The 9,491-nt window shown below is 39.4% G+C and overlaps 1 protein-coding gene across 1 annotated transcript in view; it reads right to left on the reverse strand.

The window, feature by feature from the left end:
* The window catches only part of LOC125481653 (SH2B adapter protein 3-like), a gene marked incomplete at its 3' end in the record, with an annotated part of 11,768 nt that extends 3,658 nt beyond the window's left edge, over window positions 1-8,110 (reverse strand). The window contains exon 1 of the mRNA XM_048593489.1: window positions 7,900-8,110. Coding sequence (XP_048449446.1) covers window positions 7,900-7,998 — 99 coding nt within the window. The remainder of the gene's footprint in view (window positions 1-7,899) is intronic.
* Window positions 8,111-9,491: the final 1,381 nt, after the last annotated feature.

Here is a 9,491-nt window from a genome sequence, read left to right on the forward strand (position 1 = left end):
CTCTCCAGCATCTGCAGTTCCTGCTATCTCTAATCACCTTTGATCGTTTGTTTAATAATCTTTCCAAAACTATAGATATTTTTCTACATTAATGTCACACATTATAATAAAAACAATTATTGATAGAGTCCCTATTCCCTGTTCTTTAAACAATATTTCCACATTTAGAAAATAATTACAAAACAATTTAATAAAAATTGCTATCCAATTCTGTATAACACAATATATAGGATCCTCGTCATTACATAACATGTTTCCCTTCAAGGGCATGAACTCATTTCTTAGGCAAACATTATTCTTTGTAAAACAGCAATCAATCTTCTGTCCAAATTTCCTTCACAATAGCAAAGTGAATTCTCAGAGACATCCTTTGTCGAATGGCCATAGTCCCAAAGAGAATGCTTATCTACATAATATTCCTTAGGCAACTTTTCCCCAGATTGTCTTGTGTATAGGATTTCCTTCAAAATGTCAGACAATTATACCTATATCTACTGTTTCCACTAGTGCATATTTCAACAGCTAAGGTGCATTTAACTGCTTTTCTTAGGGTTCCAAATCTAATGAACAACATTTGTTATTCTAGCCCACCAAGAACGTAATAAACCCCATCTATTGTAAGTGCACCACCCAGTTCAACTGATCAAACTACTGAACTGGTTTATTACTATTATGGATGCAGAACCCTCTTTCTGTGAGGACTTGGTCATATTTCTAAGCAGAGGTGTTTTTTATTTATTCATTCATTCATGGGATAAGGGCATCACTGGCTAGGGCAGCATTTATTGCCGATCCCTAATTGCCCAGAGGACAGTTAAGAGTCAACCATATTGCTGTGGGTCTGGAGTCACATGTAGGCCAGACCAAGTAAGGATGGCAGTTTCCTTCCCTCAAGGGCATTAATGAACCAGATGGGTTTTTCCCTGACAATCAACAATGGATTCATGGTGATCATTAGACTCTTAATTCCAGATTTTTCTAAAATTGAATTCAAATTCCATCATCGGCTGTGGTGGGATTTGAACTCAGGTCCACAGAACATTATCTTGGTCTCTGGATTAACAGTCCACCGATAATACCAATAGGCCATCACCTCTCCAAAAGGTCCAAGAGTTGTTGATCCAAAGTCACTTCTGACTCATTCTGCTTGATATTTGATCCTATGCTGTATATTTAAGGGCTTGTGAAACATGACTACCAATCTTAATGTCTTTTATTTTATTCGTCAGACATCATTTCTATGGTAGCAATAGAACATTGTGTTCAGCTTAAAAATACCCAATAATCTACTTTCAACAAAATGGATTTAACTGAGAAATACCATACCCTCGCTACATTCAATCCATAATCACAATTGTCTAACTTCCATGACTTCCCAGAATCACAGAATTGTTGTGGTGCAGAATGAGCCGTTCAGCCCATCCTGTCTGCACTGGCTGTCTGAAAATTTTAGCTTACCACCAATATCCTGTCTTTCCCCCCATAACCCTGCACATTGTTTCTATTTACCTTAATTGATCATGCCTCCATCACTTCCAGGCAGTGCATTCCATACCTTAACTATTCACCATATGAAAAAGTCTTTTTCTCAACTCACATTTGTTTCTCTTGTAAAACATTTTAGAAACTGTGACTTCTCATTTTGATCTGTTTATATGTGGGAACAGTTTTGCTCAGTCCACTCTGTTCAGACCCTTCGTGATTTTGAAGAATTCTATCAATTCTCCTCTTGGCCTTCTCCCTCTTTTAAATCTATGTGAATGGCCATTTACCCCTCTAATATTGGAAAAAGTGCCATCCTATCCACCATATCTATGCACCTTATAATTTATACACCTCTATTACGTCCCCTCTCAACGTTCACTATTTCAGGCAAAACAACCCCATTCTATTCAATCTGCCCTCATTGCAGAGATCCTCCAGCCCAGGCAGCATCGTGATAAATCTCCTCTATACCCTCTGTAGTGTAATCACGTCCTTCTAGGCATTACGGACTACTCAGTCTCACAGCTCTGTCCAACCTTCAGTGTGCTCAGAGTACCAATTGCCTCCACCTGTTTCTACCTCACCTTTCATAAAATTAACTTTTAATAAAAATAACAAAGTATTTGAAATGCTCACAAAAGGAAAATAAAACCATCTATTCAAACTTCAAAAGATTTGTCCCTCTTAACTTGCAGCTGTTCAAACACACCTTGTAAAAATAACTCCCTCCTCAGGTGCTTATTAATTTGTTAAAATATACAAACAAACAGTCACTCAAAAACCTCTTCAAGCCACTGAATTGTATTATTTTGGAATGAATCTGTTAATAAATCAAAGAACACCCCCATCCCCCCATCCCCATCCTGGGATATAGGCATCATTGACTAGGCCAGCATTTATTGCCCATCCCTAATTGCCCAGAAGGCAGTTAAGAGTCAAGCACACATTGCTGTGGGTCTGGAGTCACATGTAGACAAGGCCAGGTGAGGATGGTTGTTTCCTTCCCTAAAAGACATTAGTGAACCAGAGGATTATTGCAACAATCAACAATGCTTTCATGGTCAGCATGAGACTCTTATTGAATTCAAATTCCATCATCTGCTGTGACAGGATTTGAACCTGGGTTCCCAGAACATTATCTGGGTCTACTAGATTAACAGTTCAGTGATAATACCACTAAGCCATCGCCTCCCCTAAATCCTAGACCATTCAATGTCCACAAATAAGCACTGTAGAGCCACTTGGACAACTGTAAGCAAAAAAAGACATTCAACTTCCTGTCTTTCAATGCGATACCATTAAAAACAAACACAGCATCTCAGCCATACCAACTGAAATAACCTTACATTTTGGCCTTTTCACAAAAGCACTATTTCGTGCTATACTATGGTTTAAAGGACACCAGCTGGCCTTTGCTTTCTCACCCAAGTGGGTGCTTAAGTAGTGTTAATAGACTAGTCAATTACAGTCAAACACAGACCTGTTCTTACTGTGTCAACAGATGCTTACTAATAGGCACCAGAAGGAAGTCTTGTTGATTTTTTTCCTTCTATCTGTAGTCCAGAAGCACAACTCCAGAACCCTGACTGAGATCATCCAACACAAGTACATCTGATTTCAGACCTGAGACTATCCTGCACAATTCACAATCAGTGTGATTATTGGTGAAAGTCAGAAATCACACAACATCAGGTTATAGTCCAATAGGTTCATTTGAAAACATAAGCTTTCAGAGTCTTACTCCTTCTTCAGATGTTAGTGATAGGTAGTAATAGACATAGAATTTATAAGTAAAATATCAAAGGGTCACACTACTGATAAGGACATACTAAACAAACCTAAGATGCTGTTAAATCTTTAATCATTTAGAAGGTTTCAATTGATTAATATGTATATGTAAGTCCCCGAATTCCTTCAAAATCACTGTTCTGAGAGGACTAAAAGTTTTATCAGTGTAAAGAAGAGGTGACATTTTAGGTCAGACGATGCATGTTAGGTGTGAGGCCTTGTTTAGAATCTGTTTGTATTTTGGTTTGGAGTCAGGCTGGTTTCATTTCTAAAGTAGGGATTTATAAAATACCACATTGACTGACTGTATAAATTGTGTGCTTTTTGAACAAAATAGAATGTACCTGCAAATACAAATTCACCCCATTGATTCGTGTGTGCGTACAGCCTGCGGGGGGGGGGGGGGAAGGGTGCGTGAGTGGGAGGGAGGTAGGTGTGTGTGTGTGTGTGTGTGTGTGTTCTTTAGTTCTGTGGCCCAGCGTCTTCCTGTTGCTTCATACATCCACTTATAAATGGAGCTCCAAAAACTGAAAATTATCCATACCTAAAGCATCACAAGTACACAGTGTAGAAGAGTAACAACTTTGAATAAACAACAGCACAAACACATTCCTATCATTACATTCTACAAGGCAGTTCTGAAAAAGTCTTTATTTGAAATATTCATGTAAATGTTTGTTAAAATAGTAAACTTGCTGCATATTTCAGCTCAATTCTCTCTCTTTAAAGTCAAATCTGGTTTTTATCTGTGCTTCTAATTTATCAGCACTGTAATATAATAAACATTTCATCATAAATTTGTTAATTAGCTTCTGGCTAGATGTTGTCAATATACAAGCATGTTTTGTATCAATGTTATAATTTATATTTAGTTTTATCATTGCTCAATACAATAAGAATAATCTGTGAAATTCCACTGTAAGAATGGCATGAAGGGTTATGTGAACTGTTGTTCATGCTAGGTTATAAATTATTATCGTATTTGCTGATGATTAATAACAACTTCTGTCCTTTGCCTCGGGTAGAATGATCTGTAACTACAAAGTAATCTGCTTTGCATTCCACCAAAATTTGATCAACTTCTTCATGACCAAAACTGACAGATCAAAGCATCAAACAGTAAGAGATTTCAATTTACAAGTTCTCCACACTAAAAGCAAAGGTAATGCCCTTTGATGTCTGGCCACATAGAGCCATAGAGTTGTACAGCACAGAAACAGACCCTTCAGTCCCATTCGTCCATGCTGACCAGACATCCTAAATTAATCTAGTCCCATTTGCCAGCATTGGGCCCATATTTCACTAAACCCTTCTATTCATATACTCATCCAGATGCCTTTTAAATATTATAATTGTACCAGCCTCCACCACTTCCTCTGGCTATTCACGCACCACACACCACCCTCTGTGTGAAAAAGTTGTCCCTTAAGTCTCTTTCAAATCTTTCCCATTTCACCTTAAACCTATGCCCTTTAGTGTTGGACTCCCGTTCCCTTGGAAAAATACCTTAGCTACTCACCCTATCCATGCCCCTCAGGATTTTATAGACCTCCAAAAGGTCACCCTTCAGCCTCCAGTGCTCCAGGGAAAACAAGCCAACCTAATTCAACCTCTCCTTATAACGCAATCCCTCCAACCCTGGAAGCATCCTTGTAAATCTTTGCTGCACCCTTTCAAGTTTAACAATATCTTTCTGATAGCAGAGAGACCAGAATTGAAAGGAGTATTCCAAAAGTGGCCTAACCAGCACCCTGTACAGTGGCAACATGACATCCCAACTCCTATACTCATTGACCAATAAAAGGCAAGTGTACCATAACGCCCTCTTCACAACTCTGTCTCCCTGTGACTCCACCTTCAAGGAACTATGAACCTGCACCCCCAAGGTCTACATTAGACAACACGCCCCAGGACCCTACCAGCATACAAGTCCTACCTTGGTTTGCCTTTCCAAAATGCAACACCTCACATTCACCTAAATTGAACTCCATCTGCCACTCCTCATCCCATCGGACCATCCAATCAAAGTCCCGCTGAACTGAGATAACCTTCATCACTGTCCACTACACCACCAATTTTGATGCAATCTGCATACTTACGAATCATTCCTTCTATATTCACATCCAAATGATTTACATAAATGACAAAAAGCAGTGGACCAGTGGTCACAGGCCTCCAATCTGAAAAACAACCCTCCACCACCAGCCCCTGTCTCCTACCTTTAAGCCAAATTTGTATCCAAATGGCTAGCTCTCCCTGTATTCTATGTGATGTAACCTTGCTAACTAGTCTGAGCTGTGTTGGTTTATTGTGAAGTGCTCTTATCTTCTGATTACACCGGGCCTTAAAATACACTTACAATTCATGCATGCAACATCAGATGAAAAAGTTATAAGATTTTTAAATGCTGTCATATTTTGTAAATAACCATTTCATCCTTATGTCATTAGGAAGAAATTTTTGTTTCATTGTGTAATAACATTTCTTATGAAAAGTGAAGGTGTAGTATTTAAATGACAGGGTAAATGTTAAGTGGATTTACTAGATCATTCATTTTGCACTTATTCACAAACTTAAATATTTTAAAAGTACTTAAATGAGTGACTGGTCAATCAGAAAAATGTATTATAATGTAGGGTAACTGCCTAAGACGTTGACTTTGCATTTCTTGAAGGCTGACGTGTTTGACTTGTTGAATACTTCCAGCGTCCACAGGATTTGTTTTTGTTTCATTCTTTTTAAGTTTGTTACATACCATGAAGCCTAACTAACCACATAAAGGGAACATCGATTTTAAACTTTTAAGTTTCACTTGTCAACAGAGTTTTTGAGTTCTAATCTAAGGCTTATCTACAAACATAACAACATTTAGAATAGGCTCTTGCAAACCTCAGGGCACACAAAATTCAAACAGGATAAATCCACAAATAAGCAATAAAAGCACACATATCAGTTTTTTGCGAGGTACATTATTGGACCTCATAGATAAGGAACCCACAAGGTGTAGCTTTGACACCAGTACACAAAGGTGAATTCTGCTGACTGTTTGAAATTTTGTGCTTCTGCTGAAGCAACCAACACAATTCAAGCATATGAAAACGGTGAAGTATTACTAAAATATATTTCTACCAATTGAGTACATCAGATTACAAATGCAAATGAATTGGACAAAAAAAAGATGAAAGGTGAGTGAACATAATAAAGTAACTGAACATAACTGTATTGCAAAACACTGTAAAGTAGAAACTGTTTAAAGTTAAGTCTTGCAGCCTAAAAGTATAACAAATTAATAACTATGTGTATGAATGGATTATAGATATTTTTAATCAAACTGTTCAGATATATCACCACACATCTCTACAGCAGGTGGGACTTGAACCCAGACCTTCTGGTCCAGAGGTAGGGACTACCACAGTTGCAGAAGACCTTTACATGGGCAGATTGTATACTGATAAAACCTCAGTACTGAATCTTTGTTCGGATCCTTATTACGATTTATTTTACAAAAGCTAAGCAACTCAAGCTGTATAAGCCTAATGTGTGCACACATATAGTAGAAAACCCTACATCTAAAGAGCACTCACAAAGTTAGGTGTGGACGTGTTTGTCTGTGAACACTTTTGCTGGATCCCCTGCCCTGGCCTCTTTGTTGATCCTTCTATCAGGCTTGACAGCCCATAGATGACTCAGCATCCTTACCACATATGCTTCCTATACAAGGTTACCCTTTAGCCAAACGTTTTGTAAAGAAGTTAAGAACTGGATTAAGCTGTTAAAACAAGATTTGTTGCCCAAGTCCAAATAGCACATTCGGCAACCAGTATATTAGCTGACCACATCAACATGGAATTCAAGAATACCAATATTATGGATCATTTTATGATAAAGTGCAGACTGTCTTGGTACTGTCAGTGGCAGAATAGGTGATATTGGAATTTTACCGCCAGCAGACGTAAAACCACTCAAGACATTACACCTTGCTGGAATATTTCTCAACATGCACCAATAGACCTCCAGATTCTTGTCCAAATGGAATTCAGACATGTAATGTGGCTGGTATTCAACTGTGTAGGCCATTAGAATGGAGACTGATGGATTCTTATCCAGCATCTCCCACGTACATATTTTCCAAATAGACTGGTTAGAAAATCAGCAGACAGAACTTAAAAATGTGTCCAAAAAATCTGCTTTTAAACTCATACAACTAGCATTTCGGATTTGAAAAGACTGGAAGACGTTCCAAATACACTTATTTAGTTGCAATCCAACCGGTTTCCAAGGCAATGTCACCAAACTCATGCTCTAACTGGGAATGCAGGGGCTGTCTGGACTGGTTGAAGCTTAAGGGATGAAAACATGGACTTGAGGTCACTTCTGTTATTCATTCAGTATTGTGGGCACTTGTAAAATTTGTCAGCAAGGGTCCTAAGTGCCGACGGTCGCTAGAACTCTATTCCAGCAAATTTTTGGTTAAAAAGTGCTAGAATGGGTAAATATGAAGAAAGTACGCATTATCAATTTTAGTTAATCCTGCTCATCAAAAAAGTTAATAAAATCAATTAAAGATAATCAAGTTATTCGTTTGAATTTTGTACGCATCAGTACAGCGTTGTAAGACTCACTCACCTGGTTACTCTCTCTAATAATAACTTGTTCTCTGTTAGTCAATGCAGCGCCGGCACTAATAGTGTGGAAATTCCAAACTTTGCGACGCATCGTCCACATGGTTTTGCTAAAAGCAATTCCCCTCGGCCCACCTTTCTCTCTGCACCCTGCTCATGAATGTTCCACAAAGAGCAGTTAAAAACATCGACAGCAGAGGTATCTAGCTGTTTGAGAAACGACGTGAGCAGAGGGCTAGCGTTTCCAAACATTGCTTTTAACACCACCATGTGGTGTTTCAGTCAGCGCCAGTCACTGCAGTTAGACCTGAACCTCTACAGTTCCTGCACGCGTACATTCGGACTTAAACCAAACCGCATCAAACATTCGACATCACTCCTACATTTAAGATCTTGACACACAAATAATATTCATTGTCCAATAACAGAACTGTGACGTTTAGTTCTAAAAGAAAATCCCTGGAGCAAAATTTTCACATGCACGATGCAGCCGTTATGTTAACTTCTGTTCTGTAACTATAAAAACCTCACCAAAACGAATCGCTGCATCTAAACGTACCCACTCTGCAAATGATCACAGAACATAATGCTGAGTTTTTCCGAAAAAAAAAGTACAACTGAAGTCACTACCTGAAGCAGATATCTTCACCCTCTTGCTCACCCATGTTGTTTAAACCTTTCCGTTTCAGGAAGGAAATCCATGCACAAAAAAAATCGCTAAACTCATCATTTCCGCTGACAAGTTTGACAGTTGAATGGGTTCAACTCGATTCCGTCAACATTTAAGCAGCAATAACTGCACCAACAACAAACTCGCGCACAGAAACACTTATCTTTCACCTTGTGTCCTGCTTGTGGACAGCGATCCCTCACTGGGCTCATCTCTACTCTGCGCGGCCAAGCAAAAACTTACATAATTTACCAGTTCGACATGTTGAGTGGCGGAGGCTCAACTGGATCCTAATTTCCAACAGTGGCCTCGATATTCGGTTCCGTGAAGCCAAGGTCCAACTACTGACGAAAGTTAAAGAAACTGCCCTGACAGGATATAGTGCCCGCAAAAACAGAAAACAGCTCGCACGGTCTCTCCAGCGTTAGGGCTAAGTTGAACTTTAATTGAGGTTGGAAAGGCAAAAAAAAACTTACAATCGCGTTTATGCTTATAACTTCGAATGTGATGGTTTGCGTTGCTACTTTTACTGAAAGCGTTCAATGAGTATTGGGACGTGCGTGCTCCTTTCGTTGCACGTATTTTCTGGCTACTCGATAGTGAAAGAGAAATTGAGATCAGACTTACCAGAACATGGATGATAGTCCGCTCAATTAACTTCTATCTCAATATTCGAAAATAAAACATCCCATTGTTAAAATTGTACCTAAGAAGGCGATACACAGCAAGGAAGGGGGGGGTGGAAATGGGAGAAGGGGGTATGGGAAGGCTATGGTGGGTGAGGAGGGGGAGGAAGGTTGTGGGAGAGGGAAGTGGGTGGAAGATGATAATGGGAGGCGGGGGAAAGGAGGGGGGAACATGGGACATGGGGACTGGGCATGGGGGCGGGGTGGTACTGGGGACGGGGGGGGGCGGACGAGGGGGGG

Source organism: Rhincodon typus, unplaced genomic scaffold, assembly GCF_021869965.1.
Source record: "Rhincodon typus isolate 14 unplaced genomic scaffold, sRhiTyp1.1 hic_rhity00002944, whole genome shotgun sequence".
NCBI classification, from domain to species: domain Eukaryota; kingdom Metazoa; phylum Chordata; class Chondrichthyes; order Orectolobiformes; family Rhincodontidae; genus Rhincodon; species Rhincodon typus.